Genomic DNA, 27815 nt, shown 5'->3' on the forward strand with positions numbered 1-27815 from the left:
TAACTCCTCAAGTTCATGCTGCTCAACACGTTCCATCAGAAGTTCCTCCTCCGACTTCCCGCCGCCAAACCATCCTCGCTTCTTTTCGGGCTGAATATTTCAACATTTAACTTATAAGAGTGCCGTAAGAATTACAATTTTCGGCGTCAGGTGTCCTTTTCGTCGATTTGCTGAGTGAACCCATTTCTCATTGATAACGGCGTCTTTAAACTCAATACTGTTGGATCGCGACAAGTTTGAGAGAGGTAGAAGATGAGCGCCAGAAGTATCCATTCTATAAATGGATATATGTGGGTTATTGTTGAGAAAAGGTAAAATAATTTAACAAAAACGGCAAGCGACTAAAGCATTATTATTTCCAGTATTGAAAAATTAATTTAGAACATCAATGAAACAAACCGAACTTTTGGCGGAAGGAGCACTGTGATGAAAAATTCAAAACACGATTGAAGCGGGGAAAAAAACTGTAGTCGCGTTGAGACCCGCCCGAGTATTTTCTAGGTGCACCTTTATAAAGAAGGGAGTACGGTAAAAATTCAAAGTTTATTATCAGAAGAAGTGTCGTAAATGATTTCTACAGGAGTGTCATTGTCGTTATTGTTAGCTGGATTCCGCAGTAATTTACTTTTTTCACTTTCACGTTTCTTGATGTTGGCATTTCTCTTCATAAAATATAAAGCTACCAAAAATACCAAAGCTACCACGGCTACTAATACTGCCATGACATACACAATGACAGTGATAAGGAGAAGTTTCTGAAATAAAACAATATTACAGACAAAAGATGAAAAATCGCTTACTCCTTTAACTCCAGTTTCACCGCCAAGTGATTTGAACGTCGAGTCGCCGAATCCGTAGGCAGTTGCGAAGAAAAGAGAGTTTATCGCAAAGCTCAGAGAGTCTTTGGATAAAAAGCCTGAACACGATAATTAGCTCACACAACTAAAAAATAATACCGTTTACAGATTCTATTGGAAGTAATATTTCTGATGCATAACCACGTATTAGTACCGCCCATTTCTTCTCACTAGTTCGCATTAGGTTGAATTGATTCAGTGCATCGCAAGAAACATCCGATTCGGAATACTGAAAGCTGGCTTATTGGTTTTATGTTACTTTTAGTTGGATCTTCCGTACTCTGTACTGATTCGTAATTGTTGTCATGTAGTTCTTTTTCTTGAGTTTATCTTCCAGCTTTGAAGAATAGGCGTTTAATTCACAAATCTTCTTCAATGTATCACTTTTGATCTCCTCCATACTGACTGCTTTCACAGTACCAGTAACTTGACATTTCACCATTTGGGCCACTGACTACAAGAAGACAATTACATTTTTTATCTAAATAGGAGATGTCTCACTTTGAATTCCTTATCATAGAAAATATGAAACTGGCGAGTATGAAAAGCTCTTTTATCTTCAATTAATATCAATTCAAATGAAGAATTTTGGCAAGATGAGGAAGCATTGATTCTAGAGATGAAAATGATAAATAGTGAAACTGCCGTAAATTGCTTCATATTCGAATGGGGGAAGTTGAAAATATTTCAGAAGCAAGAAAACTTTGAAAAATCACAAAGAAAAGCAGAACCATAGCGAAAGGTCGCGAGAATAATATAAGATGCCGAGATACAGTATACCCAACGTTTTAATTCTAAATCATTTGAACTCGTTGCAAGAATGAAACTATGTAGATGACCCATACCATTGCATTCTGTTGGCTCTACTGTTTCCAGGTTTTTCATGTTTTCCAAACACTTTCCTACAACAGCTGGTGAACGTCTTTTCCTCGAAGAAAAAAGAAGGAATATGCAAATTCGTCAAACAGATGACCTCAGAAGCGTCCATTAAATTCGTCATTCTGGTCATCTGACATGTTTATCCTTGTTGTCTCCAAACTGTTCAACAATCCATCTATTGTACCAAAAACACAAAACAGAACTGACCATTTGTAGTCTCCATCATACATTTCGTGGTGTCTATCCCTTCTTTTCTAAACCATTTTCTAAAACTTGACACAAATAGAAAACAAAAATCAGTCAGAATTCTTCTCATTGCTACTCTCGTCTCTCACATGATCCAATTATATTTCTTCGCAGTTTCTCGAAAAAAAAAACGAAAAGTTTTTAGTGTGTGATGGTTGTTGTTCGACGAATTTTCTTGACGAGAGACGGTCACTACTACGAATCATTTTGTGTAAGGTCACCAGAAAATTCGAAGCAATTTTCAAAACCCGAAGTACAGCTGTTCATTCTTTTACACACTCACATACTATCACTGAAAATACCGACCTATTTTTAATTGAAGAACCTGTAATTTTACTAGTACTAAACTGGAACGTAGCATATATAAGTAAATTGGTTTTATTTTGTGACCGTTTTCTGTTAATTGCCCTTTTTCTGAATGAATCACCCAATTTTTGACAACTTTAACATTGAAATTAGTGTTGAACAAATTGTTAGTTCTTGACCATTTTCCAGTCGAATACATGAGAAATGCACGTCCAAAATACCTTTTGTTTCTCTGATGTCGGGAATCAATCTTTTCTGCAGAATCACATTTATTCAAGTGTAAATGAGATTTTGGTTTACTAAATATCAACTTGAAATATTGAATTTTACTGTAGATTGAAACATATTGACGATATTTTCTAAGTGTTTCCAATAAAGTTTTTTCTAATAATCCCAACTCAAGATATAAGTTTACAATTCCAAGATACTGTTTTTCCATTTTTTGAGAAAAGGATTCCCCAAGAGAAATCATTTATTTTTTCATCTTCAAAAACCATGATGACGTCGAAGTCTGACCTTGATTTACTAATTTGTGATCAACTATTCGAGAACCGAATCAGATTTCTTGGATAACTTCGTCGAACTTCTCGTACTCTGAGCAAACGTTCTAGATAAAAAGTAATTAGAAACTACAAAAATAGTAATTTAGTTCAGTTACGCCCTTTCTTATTGTCTTCTTCGTCTTTTTTCAAGAGGAGAGAGAGCGAAATAGGCTACAATTGGCTACTTTTTCAAACATTTTTTGTAAATTCGACCTTCTTTGTCCATTCTTTTGAAACGGAACAAAACGAAGATATTGTTTATTTCTTTAAAATTGCGTTTAAAAAGAGATCATCTTTCAATTTCGTCATGAAAGAATTACTGAAAAGAAACTGGAATATTTTAAGACGAAGATGTGTTTGTTTTCATGTTTTCTTGTTGACTTTGTTCTGTTTCCAACTGTGAATACGAAAAAAGGTAATCGTGAATTTTCAATTAGGCTATTAGAATTTCGAATTCTTTTATACAACTTTTTTTAATGTTTCATTCTTGAAGACTGGTTTCTGTCTTTTTCTTTGACACGATTTTTTTGATTATATCTCTTTTTTCAGCCAAAATGGGGCACAAAAACGAAACGTCGAGAGTAACCAGGATATGGAATGCTCTGAGTTATAAAATTGGGTCTACAGTAGCCAGATATCCAGTCTTGACAATTGTTTTATGTCTTACATTATCAGCCATTATGAGTATAAAATTGTCATTGACAGAGTGAGTTATTCAAGATGGAAACCCGCCAAAAATAAAATTTAATTTCAGAAAAGTGAGTGCAATCGATGGATATGCATCAGATGATTCAATGTCGCGACACGAATTTAAGACATTTCAACAGTTTCTGGATTCAGATGGACCAGGAATTACAATGGCTATTCTCGTAAGATCAAAAAAGACAAATGGATCACTTCTTGAAGAAAAAAGATTGAAAGAAGTTGTGAAAGTGTCAGATTTTATATCAACCAGCTTCAAAATGAATGTTTCTGGAACTGAGAAGAACTTCAATCAATTCTGTAGAGGATTCTGTCAAGCTAATGAACCAGTTAGACAGTATTATGTGAGTTTCCATTTAATTTCACAACTATCAGCTCCTGAATTTCAGAATGGTCTCCAAATTCTTGGCAAGAATCATACAGATGGAATCTCAAAAAGAATTGATCTTTCCTATCCAACATCAAACTTTTTTGGAAGAAAATTCAGTTTGATTGTAGGTTACTTTGTTTCCGATCTCTTATCTCACAAATATTTTTTCTTCAGCCGAATTTCTTTGGAATATCAATGTCATCTGATGGCCAGCACTTGAATTCGTCGAATTTGATAGTTCTTTATTTCCGAGCGGAACGTTATCCAGACTGGACAACGAAAAGCGTCAAACAGTGGGAATTACGAGTCAGAGACCATTTCGCAAAGGAGTATTCAAGTGATTTGATTATAGTTGATGTGATGTCACAGACTGTCGTGGAAAGTGGTTTGTGAAAAAAGAAGAAGGACACATCTGAAATGCAATAAGACATATTTTCAGAAATCGTGCGTGCTGGTCTTTCTCTACAACCATTTCTCATCGTTGGATTCGTAATAATGTCAATTTTCTGTACAATCACAACAATGTTCAGTGCAGTTTATCTCTATTCTCAAAAAGCAACATTCAACAAAGTTGCCCTGTCAATAATTGCTTGTGTTACTCCATTCATGGCATGTGGAACAGCAATGGGAACTCTTTTCTTCTGCGGAGTCACTTTCAGTCCAATTATGTGTATCACTCCATTTTTGGTTTTGGCAATTTCTGTGGATGACAGTTTCCTTATGCTTCACGCATGGAATCGTCTCGAGTCATGGAGAAGTTCTCCACTGGACAAACCGATGAGAGAACATATGATGGGAGAGGTATAGAAGGTTCAGAAAGTTTGAAAGAAAATCATCTATTTTATTAAGGTACTCGTAGAAACGGGACCAGCTATAACGATATCCGCTCTCACGAACATGCTAGCATTCACTATCGGAGCAATCACTTCTCCACCGGAAATTCGAGTTTTTTGTTATGGAAACGCGGCTGCTATCTTCATGGATATGTTCTATCAAGCAACATTCTACACTGCTTGTATGACACTTTTAGCTGATACAAAGAACGTCGATGGAGTCAGTGAAAAAACGAAAAGAATTCAAGAAAAAATGTCGCAAGTAGTTGGAAGATTTTTGAAATGGTACGTATCTGCAATCTCAAATATCTTCGTTTCAACTGGAATCGTCTTGATTTGGGTTATTTTCATTGGATTCGCAGTTCTTGGATTGACTCGTTTACATGTTGAATTGAGACCAAGCAAGTTCTTTTTGAAAGATTCTCCAATGCTTTATATGGATAATCTGAGAACGAACGAAGTAGTTCCATACTATACACCTGTTCATATCATTGTAAATCATCCTGGAGATTTGACGAATGATTCGAATGTCGAGAGATTATTTGAGCTGAAACAAAAACTGGAACATATGCCGAATGCAATTGGAGCACCAAGTACCAAGTTCTTCTTAGAGTAAGTCGATTAACAAAAAAACTTTTCAGTTTAACTTTGAAATTTCAGTGATTTCGTTCAATACCGTACTTCTTTTGCCGAAGAAATCGAAATGGATGTGGAAGAAGATGACTCAACTTCAGAGAAAAGTGATCTTGAACAGTTCTTGGAGTGGCCTGAATTCTCGTTTTGGAGAGGTTTCTTGAGATTTGATAATCAGTTAGTTTCTTGTGAGTCAAATAGAAGTTTTATACTTCCGATTCCAGATCTCATCCTCAAAATGTGACGAAATTCATGTTCACGACAGGGTTTCATGGACAAGATTTGAAGGATTGGAATAAGAGAGGACTGCTTCTGAAGAGTTGGAGAGGAGCTGTCGAAGAGTTCCAAGAGTAAGATAATGAGAAAAGAAACGGAAATATTAAATAAAAAGTTTCAGAGATTTCAATGCAACAGTATTCAGTGAAGACGCTTTCTTCTTGGATATGATTGATGTGAGTTTAAATTACCAGTTTAAACTTCAAAACACTCTTGAATTTCCAGTCGATTCCTACTGTAACCTGGCAGACTACTCTGGCTACATTCATTTTTGTTTCCCTGGTTTGCTTCCTATTCATCTCTGACATTTTGACGGTCATCATTGTATCAATCGCCACTTTGGTGACTTCTGTTGGAGTATTCGGTTATTTATCTCTTCTTGGTGTGACTTTGGACCCTGTTATCATGTCGATTGCAATCATGTGCATTGGATTTTCAGTCGATATTCCAGCTCATGTCGCATTTCATTTCTATGCAGCTAGTGAGTTTGAAACAAAACGAAAAAAAGAAAGACATTGCTTGCACTTTCAGAAGCGAAAAAGCCCTCATCATCTCAACCATCAACTCATCAAGTGTCTGATATAACTTCTCACTCAACATCCACTACTTCTTCCGCGAGTTCTTCGATTTCAACCCCAAATTCTTTCGAAACAAATCTCACATTTGCTCTAGCCAGTGTCGGATTCCCAGTCATCCAAGCCGGAGTTTCTACTGATTTTTGTGCTCTTCCACTTGGTTTTATGGAACTTTACATGGCTAAAATGTTTGCTTTATCTCTGACTCTCTGCGTCTCTCTATCTCTAATCCATGGTCTAATCATAATTCCAGCTCTTTTATCAGTACAACACCATATCCTTCATGCTGTAAAACGTTGTTTCAGTAAGGGAAATTAGAATAATTCATTGGCAGAATGCTTTTTTAACAACGGGTAACTATGAACTTTATTATGTCTTTTGAGAATTGAAATAAATTGTTTTATCTTCTTTTTAACCCCACAAATCTTTCAATGATTTCATATGTTCTTCTTGAGTTTCCACTTTCGCAGTTATCCGATTTATAACTCGTTTTCGATTTGAACCAACTTGATTGACACGATAAATTAGTAGTGCTGGAAATGACACTGCTGCTAATGGGACAGTCTGAAATAAAAAAATAAAAAAGAATAATATCAGTAATTGGGAAACTCACATATGCCCACCATACAATATTATGATACATCGAGACTGGAATCATTGTTTTATGCAGTCTTAATGTTAAAACTATCGTTGAGTAAAGTGCCAAACCCAAGAATTGAGGGACAGCTATATATGAAATGATTCTTGTCGAATGCAGGGCTTCTCGTTTTATATATCTCTGTGAAACATAGTAACGAGTTCTGAAAATGGTTGGATGTGAAAAAGTCAGATTGTCACGACTCACCCTTCTTCTAACTTCTTGTTCACAAAAATGATGACGAGATTGATGAGAATACTGGTTATAACGAGAACACTGAGAACAATCAGAAAGACATTTGCCCTCGGAGCAGAATGTTCTGGGAAGAAGAAACAATTGGGAACTATATCATTGTATGGGTCACCAATTGCAATTATTAATGGTGCACCGACACTGCACACAATCTGAAAAAGAAGCAAACTAAATGATTCAGTTCATAAAAATTGTTTTAAATTCACCACAAGAATAGAAATTAAAACTCCTGGTAGATATCCTTGATTTGAATATGTTGTGGGTATTATTGTCCCCAAAAATCTGTGAATTTACTATGGTTTCAGTTCTATTTCAGCTGTGTACCTATCAAGTGTCAATCCAAATTGATTAAAGTTCATTCCTGCGATTGCAAATATCAGAACATGATTCTTGAATCGACATTCCAGAGTTGTTCTCATTATTTCACATGGTTTATCACTCAAAGTGAAACTTCTTATGAATGCAGCGCACTGAAAATATAGGTTATCTCCTGTTTTATGAATTCTTTCAAACCTGAATTGTCATGAATATCACTTCGTGAATATTGACAAAAAATAAACTATTGTATAGTAAAATTTTAGTTGATTTATGAACAACGGAGGGTTGTTTCAGAATATATAATGCTTTGAAAGTAAGAATAAAAGTGAGTATTGCTATGATAGTCATCAGAATAACATTGACTCGCAGAAGAAGAGATGTTTGAAGAATCATTTGATCTTCAGTCGCACATTTTGATATATTTGAAGATTCCATTCTGAATATTATCAGATTGAATTGGGAACAATATTAGAAAAAGGAAAGAGTCAATTAATTGTTCAGCAGGAATTTTCTTTGACAACCAGCCTGTCTCCCCCGCCTTCGGCGGTTGAGCCGGCTGGTATCTCCTCATTCACGTGGGCACCTCTTCTCAAATGTGCCCGCATGGCCGAGTGGTCTAAAGCGGCGGTCGTTGTCCAAAGCACGCCAGTTCGGTTTTGCCCGCACAGGTAAATCGCGACTTGTCTATCATCAACAATCGCCTACAAAACACCAGATTTTTCATATATCGCGAACTTCCGTATCTATAATTTACAAATCGCGAACTACGTCGCGGTTTGTATATCGCATGCATACTATGGACATATCGCGAACGTCAAATTTATTTTTCAGCCAACTGGTTAACTATTTTTGATTGCACTTATTTGAAAGTTTATTATGTTTTATTATAATACCAGTCGGTTCACGTCGCCTAACGGCGACTGAACCTCCTTCTCAACACCACCATTCTAAGTGTTACAGCGCCTGCGGCGCTTCTCACATGGTTCAAACAATCGGGGTATCAGAATTCTCTTTTTCTTCTAGTCCTATAACTTAGCTTCAGTTGCTAGTAGTCTTTATTAGCTGAGCAACCCGTTCTAGAGAGAACAATTAAAACACCCCTCCTTTTCCGATAAGATTTCGATAAATTACTTTAGAAGAACAGGAACTTGGTAACTCTATTTTCCCCTCATCAAAAGGTAGGTGATCCTCTAAATATTAAGTTCTAACTTTTGACTGATCGGCGGCGATGCCGCCTCTCTCCTCTGAGTATGGCAAACTAAGACCATGTTTAGAAAAATCCTTATTCTAGAATTTGTTTCTTTTTTGAAGGTAACCGAGCTACGACAAAGTTCCTTATTCAGAAATCACCATCTCTTCTTGAGTAGTGTTATTTCATTCTCTATACTCCTAGTCGTTTATTTAATGGTTGAGACATCCAAGTCTCAGAATTAATTGTACTAAATACCGGAAATGTGTTTTTTTTTGCCTTTTACCAAAAGAGAATTTCCTATTCACATCTTCAAAAGATACGTTTGAAGTATTCTTGTGAAGTTTTTCACTTATCGGCGGCGATGCCGCCTCCCTCCCCCAAAACCTTTCAATATTTTTTTCATAAATCTTCTTTTTAGTTTGGTTCCATCCAAAAAGTTCTGCTTCCTAAACTTTGGACTGTTCGGCGGCAATCCCGTTTCTCTTCTCTGGAATACTTCGAAACTAAAACTATTTTACATATTTCTAAATTCAACAGTTAAAGAAGCCCCCTTTTTCAGTCTATTTTGATTTCAATCCTCCTCATTCGTACCTGAAAGTGCTTCACAAAAAATTCTCAAAGTTCATAAAAAAACACTTTTTGAGTTTTTAATTTTTAAACACCGTTAAAGTTGGAACTCAATCATCCATTATGACAGAATTGTAGCGGTGTGTACAGAGTCAACAGAAGATGATACTCCACCCTTTTGTTCTAAAATCTCGACTATAACAAAGATATTTACAACCTCCGTATACTGGCTGTCTATGCTCTTATCAAAACAAAAAAACCAAAAAACTTTTCCGACCTGACGGGAACGAACTCACTACCCCATGGGTGAGTGTCATCTGCGTAGACCGCTACACCAAATACGCGCGGCCTGGGCGCTCTCGAGAGTGCAGTCAAGAAACACCGAGAGTAGTTTTGAGTTTTCCACCACCCTGTCGGGACACACCTTTTTGCACGCTTTCTACTGTTAAAATCGGAATCGTCTCCAGAAGACGTCAAATTTGATATTTTTGAAAAAAGAAAAGTTCGGGCATCATCTAAGGGAAATTTCCAATCTATCTATCTAGGTTTCATAAAAATCGGTCCACTACGGAGGGAGTTATGATCGGCGACAAATAAACGGACACACGGATCTGTTGAATATTATTAGTAAAGATTTCGTATTCTGAAAAAATTTGAAAACTTGATCAGTTCGGTTATCATCTCAAAAACTAATTTTTAGGTGAGAAGTGATAACGCGGCCCAACGTCACGAGTCCATTGTCAAGACTTTCGCCTGTCACCCAATGGGAGTGGAGGTATCAACATTAATTTAGAATTGGTAAAGATTGTTGTTTTTTTACAGTTCAAAGAAACATGTCGAACAATGAAGGCGGAGCTTCGAGCAAAGCATCAAAAATGGAAGCAACGCGGAATCAGTGGAGGAGGAAACAACTAGAAAAGCTATTGAGAAGGTACTTATTAGTAGACAATCTCTGGGCCTTGTCACACACCTGGCAACCTTGTTCGCTCTGGCTGATTTTTTGATATTTTGGTACCCTGAGAATTCAAAAAATTATATGCTATACCCTACTAGGCTCTGCCGTCTTCGGCCTACCGAAACGTTCGATTGAAGTTAACTTTTTTCGAATGATAGGATTGAAATCTTTCCAAAAACGAATTTTCGGTGTCATTTTGACTATTTTATTAGTTGACAACTGAATTGATGTCAATCCTATCTTTCGAAAGAAACTTGTGCATTTTTCACCTTCAATCGAACGTTTCGGTATGTCAAGGGGCAGAGCCTAGTATAGGGTATGGCATACAATTTTTTTGAATTCTAAGGATACTACATATCAAAAAATTAGCCAGAAAGGACAAGTTTGTCTGGTGTGTAATAAGGTCTAGTGCCTTGAGCGAGACATTGTCTCTTATGGATTCCCAATTTTCAGAGAACGCCTTCTATTCGACTCAAATCGCCTCGACATTTCAATCGAAGAACTGACCGATTCCAATCTACAAGGACACAGCGACAGTTCTATTAAAATTATCCATTTCTTTTATTCTATATAATTTTTTCCTATAATAAATTTTTTCCCAAATAATTTTTTCGCGATATGTCCATACAGCTGTTCGCGATCAACATATATGTTGACAGTTTCGATCGCGATAGGTCCAGAATAGGTCGCATCAGAACAACTTTTTCGCGATTTGTCTACAATATGTCTATAATATCAATGAAGCGCGGTACCCCTCGTACCAACGTGCGAACAACATTTCACCTACATATATGCTTGCGCGATTCACCTGTGCGCTGGCTCAGTTTCTCTTCTCTTTCCAAAACCGCTGCGGACAGTGCCTCAGACAACGCCCAATTGTCTTTTATATATAAGAATGATAAGGAATCTAATGTTTTACAATTTTTCGAACATTTACAGTGCAGTAAATGCAAGTTCATGCAATAAAAAGATCTACGAAAAAAAAACAAGTGCAAGAATCAAATGAATTATCGTAAACACCTGCCAGAATTTCTGAATATTGTGTGTATGAAACAGTGAAAATTGGATAAGAAAGGTTGAGGCTTCATACAAAAAATATAAGCAGAGTATTGAAAACAATTGTGATTTAACATAATACTATTGTCAAAAAAAGTTAGTTGAGAAAAAAGAGAAGAGAACACGAAACTTTCAAAACATCTTTTCAAAATTGTTATGAATTTTTCAACATTTCTGACTTAGAAGAGTAAAAACGTCATGTGAAAATCTCAAAGCTCATAACGAATTTTTTGAAATTTTTCAAAAATTATGTCCGAAGACTTCATATTCTCACAATCTGCTGAAAGGACTTCCAAAGATCTGATGAATTCTGAAACTCCAAACAAAAAGCGGTCAATATGACTAATAAAGTTTCTAATTAGAAATATTGAAATTTCGAAACGGGAAATCAGAAAAGATAGTTTCCGTCCAATTAGTATGAAGGGAATAAGATGAAAATTTAATGATAGAGAATCGAGAAAACGGAAATAAAGAGAGTTCCGTGGGAGTATTGAATAAGATTTAGAGAACTTTGTAGTTGAAAAAAGAAGAAATAATCATAATTAATGAATTCTAATACATTATTCTTTAGCAGCATTCTGGTTTTTTAGTTTCTCCAAAAAGGACATATTTCTCTGTGCATGAACTGTTGTAATTCTGATTTCTCGAGTATTTGAAAATGAGCCAAACGGAATTTGAGTGGTAATCAGACTCCTGAAAAGTCCTTACGTCAGTTTTATTATAATTTGAAACTGGAGAAAAAATTCAAATTCAATTGAGACATATCGTATTTCAAGATGCCTTTCTAGTCCCCTTCTGGTTTACCTTTTCAAGATGTTTGTCTAAAATATATTTGAAATTAGAACAGAACACAAATTCTGACGAAAAAGAAAGGAAGGATTTGGTTATGCAGATTCAGAGTAAGACATAAACCAATTTGCTGACTTAGACCCCAATTTTCTTCCAGACAGGAACTAGAATTAATCAAAAAATATTTTGAATTTAATGGCTAAACAACAGAAAATGACAAAAATTGAAATTAATAACGAAGACTTCGGTTTGTAAGAATGGAGGAACTGAGTGCATTTAACAGGAAATACAGTATTCCAAACAACACGTGGAAGGAATCAGTGGGTGTGAATAATTGAGTTTTTCTTCTGTTTTCTTCTTACTATTCCAGTCTCAAGACGACAAGAAATCCCCATTTCAAGTGTCGACTGAGCAAGAAAAAAGCGGAAAAAGGAAAAAGAATATATCTCTTCTTCACACGTTTTGTTTTGTTTGTCATCGCCCTTTTCGATTCTTCTTCTCAACAAACAATAAATGAAAAAAAGAAAAATGGGGGGTGGGCTTAAAGGGTTAATTGGATCAAAAGAGATCGAAAATACTCATTATTTTCTCTTTTTTTGCATTTCTTCGAGGATATTTGCATCTTTGTCCTTTCAAAAATAACCGGAAATTGATCAACATCTCGGACATTTGATCTTAGATTTTCATCCAATTTCATCTCAAATTTCAATCTGTGCGTCAAAAAAGAAATTACGAAAGGAAAAGTAAGTGCATCTCAAGATTCGAAGAAAACAGAAAGAGCACTGTCTGATTATTTTTCTATTTTTTCAATCGAAAACAATTTTTTGGATTTCAAACAATCAAAATCATTGTCATTTTTCAAGGAAATATCATAGATTCTCTCATAGATTCTTCCTTGAGCATTCAATTGAATTTAGTCTGTATCCATTCTTACCAGGGATCGAGAAATATGAGTCTGTTTTTTTTCTTTTCAATTGAGAACTCATATGACTTTTCAAGAGTTTGTAAATAAAAGACATTTTGATCGGAGGGAATATACTGAATATCAAATGGAACAAAGATCGAAAGAAGAGAAAAGAGATGTTCCAGGAATAATCACAGTTTATAAGAAATGTGAAACGATTAATGAAGATAAAAAACATAAAAGAAATGGCGTTGGAAAAAAACAAAACGAAAAACCTGTAATTGTTCGAACCTATGAAAAATAGAATGGAGAAAAGCATATCAAACATCAAAAAAGGATGAAGACTGAATATATGAAGCAGAACTCAAAAACTGATTGGAAGAAATTCTGTTCAGTGGGAACGTACTTACAGAAAATGAGAACTAGAAAAATGATTACTATTTAAGGAAGTTCCTGTTTAAATTGTTTCCTTATTCATTCGAATACTAAATTGGCCTCACTTCAGAATTGAAAACTATAAAAAGATCTAGTTCCTAAAGAACTTCTTTATCGAATTCTTCGAGAGAAGGATTATAAAATGAATCTCTAACAAGCCAGTGCGGATTCGTCAATTGAGTTATTGCTTTCCCTTTAAATAATTCAACACTTGGCATCTCCGAATAACTTTTCGCACTGAACTTGTGAGCATCCGGACTCAAACTTCTCCTTCGAACTTCCTGAAAAACCACTTTGAAATCTTTCGCACTTCCCTCATTTCTCACCTTGAACATACACATGAAACCAGCCGGTTGGAACTCGAGATACAATTTATGTGCTATTATTTCAGGTCTTGTCATTATTTCTTCGATATCTTGAACACCAAAAACACATGAGAAATCTTTGACTTTTCCTGAAAATAAGGACAATTAAAAGTGAAAACAAAAGAGGTTTCGGATATCTTCGGAACGAATCTCTTCGAGAAAAAAAACTAGATCTCCCCGAGATAATAAAAAAGTGAACTAACCGAAACATTCTTTCTGCCAACCCCATACTTGATATCTTCCAATATAAGAGGTTCCAATTGAATTCACAGTATTCTCGTATGCAGGCCGAAGTTGAAAATTCTTACGGAGCCACAGAATGTCTCGAACTCGGAATGAACCGGGGACGGGTAGTACTGAAAATAGAGGAAATGGGGACATTAGGCATGGTTATTTTTCAAAACTTTTTTAAAAAACAGAGAAATTTAAACTTACAAGCTGGAGATCCCAACACCGTAGACCAAAATGACTCATCCGGAATCCAGGTTTTCGATAAATATTTTAATAACTTCTGTACTCTCGCACTGACAATCAAAAAGTCAGCTGCCTCTCTTGGTACAAGTACAGACATACTTGACTTATAAATTGGCATTGGGGGAAGTACACCCTGTAATCAAATTCAATATTTTTAGCCTCTTCTTCGGTTTTAATTACCTCCATATTTTTGTATCGATCAACTTCGAAAGTACTAACATCTGTATTTATCGAACCATTCATTGCTTTGAATATTCGAACCATTTCAAGATTTGTTCGAATCGGAAGATCTGTTCCTGATAGATATTGATAATACTTCCATTCATGTTTCGATTCAGTCAACCAATTGAAACATGTATAAACATTCTTCAGAATTCCAAAAGATCCCCAATCAGATGGTTCACCAATCTTAGATTGAAAGCGTTTGGATGGGGAGTTAGGATGAAATCACTTACGAAAACTTTCATATTCGAGAAGCATTTTGGTAAGGATTCGATGACTGCTTTGTATTCAGGAGGACTTTTGTCATCTACAGTAATACAAAAAAGATGTTGAGGTTGATAGAAAAGGGACAGTTGCATCATAACCTGAATTATTTTCATAAAGTTTTCACATAAGATTCTGTGAAAATATGTACCTGCACTATAGTTTTGTAAACCACAAGACCATATGCTAATGGGTATTTTTCTTCCTCTTCGGACATTGGTTCCTTTGAGAAATTGAAATATTTCTCCACTACCGAACATCTGAAATTATAGGTTAAACTTGGATGTTCTGATTTTATTCTTTTTTTTCACAAAAACTTACACATTTTTTGCTGAAAATATTTCGTGTTCAATTCGATCAAACTGCCAATCCCATTGTCTTGCGCGAGAAATCAAACGCGTATTTTCGGTTCCATTAATCACAGAATCACATTCTAATGGTATTTCTTCGAGTTTTCTTCTTTCACTGAAACATTTTTATGAGTTATTTTCATTGCGTGTCTAACAAAAAACCTACGGTACTGAACTGTAATCGACGAAAATGAGCCGAAGAAGAAAATATGTTCCAAAAAGAGAATAAATAAGTTTTCGAGGAATTTTGAGTTGTTTCACATCCATGCAAAATTCGATTTCTTTAGAGGAAAAGACGGAACACTATTCTTCTAATTCTTCTTCTTCTTTTTCATTCTTCCACGTACTTATCTACCGTTTCGCATCTTTATTTTCCGTCGAAAGAACAAGATTTCCGTCTTTTGAGTGGAATAGAAACAGAAAAAAGGTATCATCCCCAAGAAATTTGAAGTTTTCGCATATGATCATCTTGAGTTTCTTTCTGAACTGTAATCGATTGAATTCGGATTTGACGTTGTTTCTTCAGATTCCAAAGTGAGTACAAAATAAGAGGAGCGAGAGAAACACAAGCGTACGGAGGAGCCTGAAGTATTCAATTCAATATCGAAACTGTCTAATCTTTGAAACTTACGTAAACCCAAACAATCACATTGGTATATACTATAGGTGGAATGTTTTTCTGATTTTTCCGCATCAGAAGTACTCCTCCAGAATACAAAAACATTGCTAAGAACTGAGCGATTGAAAGATAACAAATAGTTTGTGTTGTCTTCAGTGTTTCAGATGTCAAGTATCTCTGCTGAACATCGAATCGACATCTGAAAGCAAAAAAATAGATTGTTTATTCGTTTGATTCCAATTATGCCCCGTCACAAACAGCACAATATTGACATAGAACGAAATTAGATTTTCGAATGAACAATTCGTATATATATACGAATCTATCTATATCTATATATATATATATATATATATATATATATATATATATATATATATATATATATATATATATAGATAAAACATTATCCAATAACTTACTTCCCCTCCACAGATTGATTTCTCAGAATAATTAACAGATTGATGATAATATGAGCAACTGTTAAATATGAACACAATTCAAGAAATAAGTTAGCTCTTGTGCTGATTTTAGCCGACCATTGAGAGCAAAACATTTGATAATCATCCAGAACGATATCCGATCGAATCCATGAATATGAGAGAAATGAGGGAATCAACTGAAATTAAAGACTACTCAAGTTACAGACAACTTTAAAAACAAGTGGTATTTTACTCTTCCCTGTGTTTCTGAACGTTCAAAAAATTGAATTTTGAGGTTCTTGAGAAAAAGGACTTCCGGGTCAGAGTAAGAACTACACAGATTTCAGTTAGTCATAATAACTATGCATCACTGCAAAACACGAATTTGTGAAATATATTCTACGGTGTGAACGCCAAATGATGTATCGAAATATTCGAAACGAAAGTCTCAATAAGTAAAAAAAATTAAAGGTTTAAACCACTTCCAAGTAAAGATTTCAAAACAAACCACTATGAAAAGAAGAGCGAAACCCGGCAGCGCCCGCATTCTGGAATAAGAAATAGGGAAAACGGTAGCCAATAATCTGTAATCACAAGGTTATTTCGTTGATAAATTCTCTCACAAACCGATCAACGCTCAGTGCAGATTGAATCAACATATTTCCAGAAATTCCCATAGAAAGAACAGTTGTTGTTGGAATACATTCTAATGTACTTGCTAATGGATAACACGAAGAATTCGAATGAAATAGACTCATTTGAAATACTTTTAACTGAAAATAAATGAATGAATTGAATTGAAAGACTGATGAACTCACTGGAGAACTGAAATACGCGAGTTCATGGGCATTGGCAAAGAACAAACTTCCCACTAAAAGAACTCTCGTTGAATCTGGAATCGTTGTTTTCTTCGAAAGTTCAATTATTGCTAATAGGGATCCGATGATTGTTGCCAGAAATAGAATAGTTTGAAAGCATGCATAGATGAGTTGAACTGGAGATGTGTATATTTCAACTTGAATTTCTGAAGCACACAACATCTGAAATTTAAGATTTGATAAAAAGAATACGGCAGGTTTGAAGTTTATTTTTCTAAATACAGGATCACACGAATTCAGTTTCAACACCTGATGAAACGTCTTTCTGAAGCAGAGGCGGTTCCGGTTTATTAGAGAAAATAATAAGATGAGGCCAAGAAATTAAAGCTTGGTGAAGCAGAACGAGGGATCAGAAAACTCAGAAATATGAGTATGAGTTCTCTTTAAAATGTATTTCAGAGCTGAGAGAAAATGTTTGTATGTGAAGTAAAGAGCACAGAGAACTAAAAATTTAAATGAAATGAGTTTACCACTTTACAATTTTCTAGTCTGGAATAAATAGTCAGCTGACATTTCTCTAGTTTGAACACTATTAAAAACAGAATAAAAATGAACATTTTCAGATAACAATGCCTGGTTTTCCGGAAAGAAAAACAATGTTGATGAAAGATTTCTGACTTTCTCTAGACAATGCGTCATGAAACAGTGAAGAGAGGTTGTTGAACTTTTACGTCTTCTGAAGTTGTCTCTCAGAAATCAGAACAGAAATGAGTATTTTGTTATGTTGGAGATGAAAAGACAAAACACAAGAGTCATTTCAAAACCTAAAAGAATGTAATTTCTGTTTATGCCTCCCACAGAACATGGAGATTGAAAATACATTTCTTCGCGTTTCCTATTTTCTACCACACAACTTTTTGGCTTTGACGACGTTAAATAGGGTTTCCGGGAAACTTAATCAAGTTTAGAGGGTAGAAAATAGGACAAAGATTGGAAAACACTGGAGTATCGAGATTCTTGAAAAATAAAAAAAGGCGGAAGGTTGGAGCATACATCAGGTAAATGATATTTCAGAGATAATTATAGAGAACAAAAGACTCGATGAGAATGCCTTTAAAAATGATGTGGGAGAAATGAGCAGAGAACTTTTGGATTTTCATCAGAAGTTTTGGTTTTGGGATAAGAAAACAGTTGTGACAAGTTTATAGTTTCAAAATTATATTTTTTGATTTTGAAAAAATTAAATTAAAAGTGACCAAAAACGGGAGACAGAAGCATGAATGTATCTTGTGTACTCTGCCGGAATATGAGCTTTCGAACCAGACAAAACGAAACAAATCTGAAAGCTAACTGAAATGTGCCCGCATTCGTGGAATCTGGCTGATATTGGGCCGAACTTCGGTTGGTAGAGTCTGTAAGAACATGATGAGTTATTAAACCAATAGTACTAATCTTAATGATGGAATTCATCCTAATAATCGAACGTTTTCGTACGTCTGCTGTCGTTGGAATGCGGCGGTAAAAGTGGGGTACGAGTAGGCCTTCTGCTCGAATTGTTCATCTTCCACAGTAGCCATAGCGAGAGAGAGAGATTGAGAAAGAGGGGAAGGGGGGAGGGGGTCCGAGAAACAGACGGATCACTGGTCTGCAGTATTGACGTATCTTACGACACTAATGGCCACGCACATCCATTTTCTTTCTTGCATAACTGCTCTAGTTAAAACCTACCGGCTTCCATAATGTCCTTTCGGAATACTCTTAGATCCATAATTTGTTGGATCCCTATTAATCTATTAACATCATGCCATGAAATCTCTGAAATTTCAGACTTCTCACAATGGCCGATGGCTCGATTTCCAGAAGAGAAAACATACAATTCGAAGCATTACTGGACATCTACAGTGAAAAATTGCCCGAACTAGAAAAGTGTATCAGAAAATCGGTAAGTTTGATTAAGATGTATTATCTCTAACAACCCAAAGTTCCAGAAAATTCATCAAAAAGATTGCGTGATGATGATGACGTATTTCACACTGGCAGTTGGAATTACTGGGTTGCTCGCATTGTTTGTTCCGTCCACAATATCAGGAACTACTGCCATTGTCGCATGTTCTATATTAGTTAATCTACTTTTTATCGGAATTCTCAAAGCTTGGGGTCACTCAGTTGGTGATCTGCAGAAAATACCAGTAATAGCAAAATATATATTCATAGTATTTTGTTATATTGCGGTTATTGGATTTTATGGATACTTGACGTTCAAGGTGTCTCCTGACACAGCAGTAATCATGATTTTTTTTGCACCATCGATATTGGTTTTTCTGCTTTCCATTTCGAACATGATTGACTGGATTTGTACACGTTCGGACATTAATATGATATATAGAATAATCGCGTAAGTTATTTTTTCGTTGACCACTTAAAAGAAGATTATTTTCTTTTTTCCACCTACTCTGATTGTGAGAGAACTCAGGGAATTTTAGGCAAGGGTTGCGCGCCTTGCCGGCATTTTGCCTCTATTTTCGGCGAATTGCCTTCACTTTGGGCAGGTTGCCCACTGGGCAAGGGTTGGGCAAGACTTGGGCAAGGGTGGGGTGGAAGAAGTGGGAGTGTGCGTGAGGATGGAGTACGGCAAGTTGCCCATTTGTAGGGCAATTCGCCCTCGATTTGGGCAGCCTTGCCGCCATCGCGGCGGCAAGGCTGCCCAATTGGTGGGCAAATCGCCCAAAACGGTGGGCGAATTGCCTAAAATTCCCTGAGAAGAGAAGTACCGTTGGTAGGTTTATTGATATCACCGAAAAGAAGGTTTAACCATTGCATACTTACGCTCTAGAATAGTAATTCCAACTTCAGCGCACTCAAATCACCAGAAAGGATCGATTCAAGCGGTCAACGAGAAGCTTCACGCAAACGTATTCTTGAACTATCAAATGAAGGAATCGTAAGTATTTCAAAAAACCACAGAGTTCGATCCTATTCCAGACGTCTTTTTAAACATTTAAACTCCGGTGACATACTCAAATATCTCTTTAAACATTTTATCATCATTTCCCGCCCCATAGTTCCATAAAATGTTAGTTTCAACTTTTCATGGTACTAATAAAAACTCCTCTAGATTGGTTTCGAGTCGCTTAACATCGAAAACCATAATCGGTTTGATAAAAGTTGTTGACCAATTCATTGCAGAACTTCTTCCAACATGCCCTTTGCATTCTACTCTTCCTGTCAATCTTCTTAACAGTACCGTATGTTAAGAGTTTACGAAATAGTCCAATTGATGACGTGGCGGACCTCCTCACATATTATCAAGTCATCTCCGTTGTTCATTTGATTTTATTTTCTCCAATTATTATGGCTGGTATTAAATCTAGAAGGACAGCTGCAAATGAGAAAAGATGAATTCGTTTAGGTCAAGAATACCAAAGACTTATGTTTTTTCTCAAATATCTCATGTAGTTCGTCGTGAATGTTTTTCTTCTATTTATTGTTTTCCGTGATTCGGGCTGTTTAACAATCAAATCCTGTTCTTTTGATTTTTTGAATATAAAAACTTTCTCTGAGGCATCCTATTTCCCTTTTCTTTTTATTTCATTAAAATGATTATTTTTCAACCAAACAACTTCGACTCGATATAACGCATTCTCTGTAAGACTCGAGCATGGCATCAAAGGGTGTGGGCCTAGGACCTGTATGCATGGTACAGCTTACAAGGGAAGTCTTTGGAGACGCCACTTTCAAAGGACCTATAAATTCGGTCATAGGTATTTTCGACCACAAGGAGTCCATTTCTGCAGTCAAAACCTGCTAATTGTCTATGAGAACCGAGTTATGAGCTCTCAAACTTTTCATGTGGATAAGCTTTTTCACGTGGAAGTCCAAATCGACAAATAGTATAATCAAGATATTCTTATTTTCGGGACCTACGAGCACAGGTAAACCGCTGGAGAACACAAATGAAACCGTGCGGTGGCGTATATACCGTCGATTTGGGATTCCATGTGAACAGGCCTGAGTATTTGAAAAGTTTGAGAGCTCATAACTCGGCTCGCAGAGATATTTAGCAGGTTTTGACTGCAGAAATGGACTCCCCGTGGTCGAAAATACCTATGACCAAATTTATAGGTCGTTTGAAGGTGGCATCTCCAAAGACTTCCCTTGTTAGATATTGCAGTCAAACATACTATTGGTCATTAGTAACCCATACAAAAATTTTTGAGCCCGGGCTCCGGGTTACGGTAGTACTGTAGGTGCTCAAAGAGCAAAAATTTTTTTTTGTTGTTTTTAACCGTAGAACGCTATAATTTTTGGAATGAAATGAGTATTGTTAGTGTAGTATTTTCTCAAAATTTTAAAACATGAAAATAATTTTTGACCAAGTTATAACAAAATTAGTCCATTTTTTCTGAAATTTTGGGAAAAACTGTAATTTTTATGGAACAAATAGGTAATACCTTTTTACCACCTAATGTTTACATGAAACAACAATGTTTTAGCTTTATTTTAAAAATCAAAATTTCAAAAAAAATCCTTTACTGTTTTTTGAAAAATTTCGATATCTGACAATGAAAAAAACTTTTTTTGAGATAACTCAAAAATTGTTTCAGAATCGAACTGTTCATACTTTTTTAAGTGTTTTTTGTACTGACACTTTATTTCCAACTCTTCAACATCATTGAGAAAAATGCACTTCTAAGTATGTATGAATTTTCGCCAAATTTTCAACTTTTTTCAAAAGTTGGTTTTTGAAATACTAATAATGAATACCTTTTCACCACACTAGTTTAACATTACACAACAACACTTCAACTTCATTTTGAAATTAAAATTTCAGAAAAAATCGATACATATTGTCTGAAAAATTTTCATGTCTGAAACTGAAAAAAAGTTTTTTTGAGATAGCTTCAAAATTCTTTTAGAATCAAATTGCCCGCTAATTTTGGAGCATTTTTTGTATTGACCTTTTATTTCTAATTGTTTCTCATCATTATAAAAAATCCAATATTCCTTCAATTCAACCATTTTAAGAACATAGTCAGTTTCAGGCTCAAATTTGACGTATTTCGCGGTTACGCAGTTATTATTTTTTTCTAAATAGTTTTTTTAGTTCATAAATAGGTATATTTCCACAATCGCCCCCCACTCCGGAAGGAAGTATACCTAAGGGTTCAGAATGACCCCCCAATCCCGTTCATGGGGGGCGATCATGGACTGTCGAAAGTTCATGATCACCCCCCGCTCTGTTATAACCCCCCACTATGGAATCATACCCCAAACCTGTGGGATGGGGGGTGATACCATAACGTGGGGGGTCCTTCCGGAGTGGGGGGCGATTGTGGAAATATTCCACAATTGCCCCCCGCCCGGTTCGACTAAAGGCAGAATCATTCAACCTAAGCTTAAGATCTAGAAGAAGCCTAAGCCTGAGATTCAGAAGAAGCCTAAGCCTAAGATCTAGAAGAAGCCTAAGCCTAAGATCTAGAAGAAGCCTAAGCCTGAGATTCAGAAGAAGCCTAAGCCTGAGATTTGGAAGAAACCTAAGCCTGAGATTCAGAAGAAGCCTAAGCCTAAGATTCAGAGAAAAACTAATAGATGAACCTGAAAATATGGGGGAGAAATGTGGAACTTCTAGAGTTCATAATTGACCCCCTACTTCTACGTGGGGGGTAATTATGGAATCCTTATCAGAGTGGGGGAGGAATGTGGAACTAGTCCATGTATCCATAATCACCCCCAATAGAGCTCGCACATGCCCCTTACTTACCTCTAATGGCCCCTAATTGCCTCTAGAACCATACAGCAGTCTTCGATATATCGAAATAAATAATAAAAACGAACTGCTGCTACAAACACTTGGGCTACGTGGGTGCATTGAAAGGTCACGAATTTTTAAAATTGAATCGATAATGAAAGGGAAATGGGGGGCCATTCCCTACCGTGCAGGTGGGGGGCAATTGTGATGGAGTTGGGGGGGTGAAAGTGAACGTATACCAAAATAATAACTGCGTAACCACGAAATACGTCAAATTTGAGCCTGAAACTGACTATGTTCTGAAAATGGTTGAATTGAAGGAATATTGGATTTTTTATAATGATGATGCGGGCAATTTGATTCTAAAGGAATTTTGAAGCTATCTCAAAAAAACTTTTTTTCAGTTTCAGACATGAAAATTTTTCAGACAATATGTATCGATTTTTTCTGAAATTTTAATTTCAAAATGAAGTTGAAGTGTTGTTGTGTAATGTTAAACTAGTGTGGTGAAAAGGTATTCATTATTAGTATTTCAAAAACCAACTTTTGAAAAAAGTTGAAAATTTGGCGAAAATTCATACATACTTAGAAGTGCATTTTTCTCAATGATGTTGAAGAGTTGGAAATAAAGTGTCAGTACAAAAAACACTTAAAAAAGTATGAACAGTTCGATTCTGAAACAATTTTTGAGTTATCTCAAAAAAAGTTTTTTTCATTGTCAGATATCGAAATTTTTCAAAAAACAGTAAAGGATTTTTTTTGAAATTTTGATTTTTAAAATAAAGCTAAAACATTGTTGTTTCATGTAAACATTAGGTGGTAAAAAGGTATTACCTATTTGTTCCATAAAAATTACAGTTTTTCCCAAAATTTCAGAAAAAATGGACTAATTTTGTTATAACTTGGTCAAAAATTATTTTCATGTTTTAAAATTTTGAGAAAATACTACACTAACAATACTCATTTCATTCCAAAAATTATAGCGTTCTACGGTTAAAAACAAAAAAAAATTTTTTTGCTCTTTGAGCACCTACAGTACTACCGTAACCCGGAGCCCGAGCTCAAATTTTTGCATATAGGTTACTAATGACCAATAGTATATGTTTTTATAAAAATCTTGCCCTAGGGCACACGTTGCTCGAGTCTTACAAAGAATGCGTTATATAGTTTAACCCGCCTTTTGAGATTTAACAGATTTAAGCCTTTTTTATTGGTAGACAATAAAAAAGGCTTGAATCTTTTGATGCCGTTCATGGACTCTCTATACTGAAGACCCACTAATTCAATTGGCCAAAATAATTCAAAGCGTCAGATAGTGGAAAGTGGATATATTCATGTTTTATTCGAATTGACCGTTTCAGATGTGCTCAATCACAAAGTTATTAATTATTCCATATCTTCTGTATTTTTTTCATATACTCGTCTCCAGTTTCTGTCTGTGATCTCAATGCATTTATACTTCGATGACGTTGGTTCCTGATGTAACACAATGTGAAAAGAATAAGAGAAGGTATTGCAACGCATGTATATGGAGTTGTCTGAAAGTTTAGAAATATTTTCAAAAGTCTAGAGCTCTCATACTCACATAAGACAATGCCAAAGCTAGGCCAGCTTGTAGTGGAGTAAGAGAATGTTGATATTGGAGATAGAGTTTTGTGAAAATTGTATAAAGAAGGCAAGCAAAGAATTGGGACATCGAGAGAAAGAAGATTGCTTGGGTGGATTTCAGTGTTTCTCTTGATTGATATCTTTCGTTTACATCGAATGTTTGACTGAAACAGTGAGGATTAGAACATTCAAATGACTCTGTAGACACCTTTGGTCATGAGTGGACACCAACCTCTGCCGCCGATTTTGTACGACGTTGATATATAGAATAATGACATTGATGACCATATGAGCAATTGACATGTATAGAGCAATTTCCAGGAATTTTTGAAATCTTGCAACAGAATTCGGAGGAAATTGACCGCATGTTGGAACATAATCAGTTAGAGGGTCATTCCAGAATATCAATTGAACATTGGTGTAGTTGCATCCTATCTGAAAGATACTAACTTGTCTTTTTTGTTGTTTTTCCTGGCTCACCATAAACCCAGACAAGATAACTCCTGGCCAATATTTCAGTTTTGGCCATAGTTTTGTGAAGGCAGTTACAAGAATTCTGTCAATTGTCATTGCAGATTGTATGAAAATCATTCCGGTATTTCCAGCAACAAGACTAAAAGTCACGTATTTGCAGTCATATGCTTTGTAGTATAGTTTACACGGTTGATCCAGTTTAAAGAAGATTTGATAGATTACTTGAACCTGAAATAAGCAGGGAACACGTTAGATTCGTTCAAAAAGGAATCAGTTTCCACTTCGATAGTTTCAGAATCTCTGATTTTGACAACATGAAATGATGAAACTCACTCGGAGGACGATATATGCTGTCTGATGAAGAGTGCAACATAGAAGACCAAGAATGAGGAACATTCTGGTTGAAACATTGATAATCGATTCCACCAGAAGCTTTCGGATTGCAAAAACAATGAGAATAATTGAAGTGAATCCAATGAACATATTGAAAAATAATGCACAAGTATAGATGTGCGAATTGTACATTTCCATTTGTTGATCTGATGCACACACTGGAGTTTCCGACATTTTCTGAAAGCATTAGTATGAAAAGTTTGAAAATTGTTCAAGATTATTAGAAACATTCAAAAATAGAAGTTGAAATTTCGAATGAAAACTCTTTCAGATTCAAAAAGCAGGATGATGAAAAAGTAGTCTGCTCATTTAAAGTGCAAATATTCTGAGAACGAAAGAAATCAAAAGACTATTCAAAATCACTGTCATTGGATATGGTGAAGCATATGACATGCGATCAGAAAGAGAGAAAAGATCATTCATTTCTGAGAATCTCCTGACTGAATTTATCAAGTGATTAATTGATTGAATCCACCAGGGACATCTCGGAATGAATAACAAGGAACTGATTACTGTAGGTAGGGAGTGATCACACGAATTTCTAAATTCTGGATGATTCATTTCTCTCTTTTTCGGAATTCTTTTTTTAAAGCAAAGATGAAGATAAAATTGAGGGCTGACTAGACAACATTGAAGGACTAATTGCATATTTTCATATTTCAAAAAAAAACTGGCCAAAAAGAGATGAAGATAATTGTGAATTGACAGAAACGAAGAAGAAGAAGAGGATAATGTTCCGGTTGAGATGGTATGATGCACATCAACCAATTTTACTCCTCCAGATCTTATACATTATTTATTGTGACGTGTTTCAGTCTATAGACAAAAGATTAGAAATTGTTGAAAATCAAAATAGAGTGAACAAGTAATAAGATTTTAGAAAATAGTGTTTGAACCGATTACAACATTAGAAATACCATTATTATAAAAATGAGAGCTAACATTTTCAAGAAACTATGAAATGCAGAATGATTTGTTGAAGAACAGTACTAATGTTCAGAAAGAAGGCTTCAAAAGCAAAACAAAAAACGCCCACCAACTCAAGATTTCTGAATGGTATAGTTATCATCATGAGTGTATCTATGTTAATTACGTGTTATGAAAGACCGATTCCTCATAAAATATCACCGAGCTGTGAAATAAAAATAGATTAATTCAAACATGAAAACTTTAGAGAAGACGGTTTTCAATATAAAAGTTCAGACCAGAAAATGAAGGTGTAATATAATTTGTGTCAGAAAAAATTAAGTTTAAACCTTGACATATTCGTCATTGAACCTTCGAAAATCAACTGAACAACAAAGTTTTGAATAGCACAAAAAGAATAAAAACAGAGATTTTCTTGTTAGAAGATGACTCGATAATTAGTTTAGTTAGCACAAATGCATTGTGCTATTTGAGAAGAAAAAGAATACATCTTCTAGGAAGTTTGCCATTTCGAAAAAGAGCACATGACAATGATTAATCTCGGAAATTCTCTTTTTTTTTGACCCCAGATTCACTTTTAGGACGAAACACTCAGAGAGCAACCATTTAGAAAATTGAGAATTCCAAAAGAGAATGCAGCTTTTAATGTAATTGAACCAACCTAATTTCTGATGAGAGATGAATGAACATTGATCAAACGGGGGCGTTTCTCATCAGGCGACAACATTTTTAAAAATGAAAAAAAAACGAACAGACTATATTTGTTTCTTGTTTGGGTGGAACGAATGAGTGACGTTGAACTAGAATGAAGTTGAGAAGATCGGAATTTCATTTGAAGCCATTGCTTTTAAGGATTTCTTGTTGGAAGGTGGGAACTGATGAGCACTCTCAAGGGATTTCTTACTAGGGAAGGCCTCCGAGTTACCATACAGTTATGGAACGTGACCTATATTATTAGAAAGCTGAGAAAACGCTGATTCCAAATATATATTCAATTTTTGCCCTCGAGGTCTGGTATTCAAAAAAAACATGGTCAAAGTTCGGAAAAACAGATAATTATTACCTTTTTAACACGCGAAAATTGCAAAAAAATTGTAAATATTTTTTGCGTGTCAGAAAGGCAATAATTTGCCATTTTTCCTGCTTTTGACTTTGTTTTTCTCGAATACCAGGCCTCGAGGGCAAAAACTGATTATATATTTGGACTCTGCGTTTTCTCCACATTCTAATGGTACAGGTCACGTCTCATAACTTCACGGTCACCTGGAGGTCTTCCCTAGTAAGTCGAAGGAATCAAAATGTACTAAAAATAACCGATGAGTAAGGTTATGAAAGTTGGAAATTATTGGAAAATTTTGATACAGATCACGTTTCAGATATATCTTCTTTTTTGATATTTAATGATTCACACTAAAAGAACGAGGACCTAGAAAAGTATATCAATTGGAAAGCCATTCCGTTCATTTGTGTCTGTCCGAGCCAGGAATTCAATGAAAATTCGTTAGTTCGGTGTTTCGGAGATAATTGTTTTATTCAGAAATCATCGTATTCTTCTATTCTTCTGCAATCCTCCAGTTCATACATTTCAATGATTCAAAGGAATTCATTTGGTATATTCGTCCAGACATTTGATTCAGGAAATCCAGAATGTAAAATCAAACCACGATTGCAGGGAAAGGAATCGTCAGAGAATATTCAAATCTCTATAAAATTGACAATGGGTTGGCCGAACAAATATCAAATGAGCCACCATTTTATAGTCATGAATCGTCCTTGTCACTCAATGATTAGCAAACAACTTCAAAT

General features: G+C 35.4%; 7 protein-coding genes across 7 annotated transcripts; 2 read left to right on the forward strand and 5 right to left on the reverse strand.

The window, feature by feature from the left end:
• Window positions 1-536: 536 nt before the first annotated feature.
• On the reverse strand, window positions 537-1299 carry GCK72_005855 (uncharacterized protein; the record flags this gene model as incomplete). Its single annotated transcript, XM_053725369.1, has 4 exons — window positions 537-755; window positions 801-916; window positions 1029-1086; window positions 1138-1299. The coding sequence occupies 4 exons, from the start codon at window positions 1297-1299 to the stop codon at window positions 537-539; spliced, it is 555 nt and encodes a 184-aa protein (XP_053589563.1).
• A 2085-nt stretch (window positions 1300-3384) lies between these two features.
• On the forward strand, window positions 3385-6537 carry GCK72_005856 (uncharacterized protein; the record flags this gene model as incomplete). The annotated part of the gene is made up of 11 exons (XM_053725370.1): window positions 3385-3536; window positions 3585-3876; window positions 3922-4026; window positions 4077-4287; window positions 4342-4703; window positions 4752-5347; window positions 5396-5545; window positions 5593-5718; window positions 5766-5820; window positions 5870-6125; window positions 6176-6537. The coding sequence occupies 11 exons, from the start codon at window positions 3385-3387 to the stop codon at window positions 6535-6537; spliced, it is 2667 nt and encodes an 888-aa protein (XP_053589564.1).
• A 93-nt stretch (window positions 6538-6630) lies between these two features.
• On the reverse strand, window positions 6631-7861 carry GCK72_005857 (uncharacterized protein; the record flags this gene model as incomplete). Its single annotated transcript, XM_003109057.2, has 6 exons — window positions 6631-6783; window positions 6833-7019; window positions 7064-7260; window positions 7315-7390; window positions 7433-7578; window positions 7622-7861. 6 exons carry the CDS (start codon window positions 7859-7861, stop codon window positions 6631-6633), a joined length of 999 nt encoding a protein of 332 aa, XP_003109105.2.
• A 5561-nt stretch (window positions 7862-13422) lies between these two features.
• On the reverse strand, window positions 13423-14866 carry GCK72_005858 (uncharacterized protein; the record flags this gene model as incomplete). Its single annotated transcript, XM_053725371.1, has 7 exons — window positions 13423-13605; window positions 13651-13778; window positions 13893-14045; window positions 14125-14296; window positions 14344-14571; window positions 14619-14750; window positions 14801-14866. The coding sequence occupies 7 exons, from the start codon at window positions 14864-14866 to the stop codon at window positions 13423-13425; spliced, it is 1062 nt and encodes a 353-aa protein (XP_053589565.1).
• A 563-nt stretch (window positions 14867-15429) lies between these two features.
• Window positions 15430-18435, reverse strand: GCK72_005859 (uncharacterized protein; the record flags this gene model as incomplete). The annotated part of the gene is made up of 5 exons (XM_053725372.1): window positions 15430-15582; window positions 15631-15817; window positions 16668-16813; window positions 16859-17080; window positions 18343-18435. 5 exons carry the CDS (start codon window positions 18433-18435, stop codon window positions 15430-15432), a joined length of 801 nt encoding a protein of 266 aa, XP_053589566.1.
• Window positions 18436-18695: 260 nt separating this feature from the next.
• Window positions 18696-19803, forward strand: GCK72_005860 (uncharacterized protein; the record flags this gene model as incomplete). The annotated part of the gene is made up of 4 exons (XM_053725373.1): window positions 18696-18800; window positions 18847-19027; window positions 19509-19634; window positions 19712-19803. 4 exons carry the CDS (start codon window positions 18696-18698, stop codon window positions 19801-19803), a joined length of 504 nt encoding a protein of 167 aa, XP_053589567.1.
• A 4186-nt stretch (window positions 19804-23989) lies between these two features.
• On the reverse strand, window positions 23990-25256 carry GCK72_005861 (uncharacterized protein; the record flags this gene model as incomplete). Its single annotated transcript, XM_053725374.1, has 5 exons — window positions 23990-24145; window positions 24193-24379; window positions 24448-24650; window positions 24696-24917; window positions 25023-25256. 5 exons carry the CDS (start codon window positions 25254-25256, stop codon window positions 23990-23992), a joined length of 1002 nt encoding a protein of 333 aa, XP_053589568.1.
• Window positions 25257-27815: the final 2559 nt, after the last annotated feature.

This window comes from Caenorhabditis remanei, chromosome II (genome assembly GCF_010183535.1).
Source record: "Caenorhabditis remanei strain PX506 chromosome II, whole genome shotgun sequence".
NCBI lineage: Eukaryota > Metazoa > Nematoda > Chromadorea > Rhabditida > Rhabditidae > Caenorhabditis > Caenorhabditis remanei.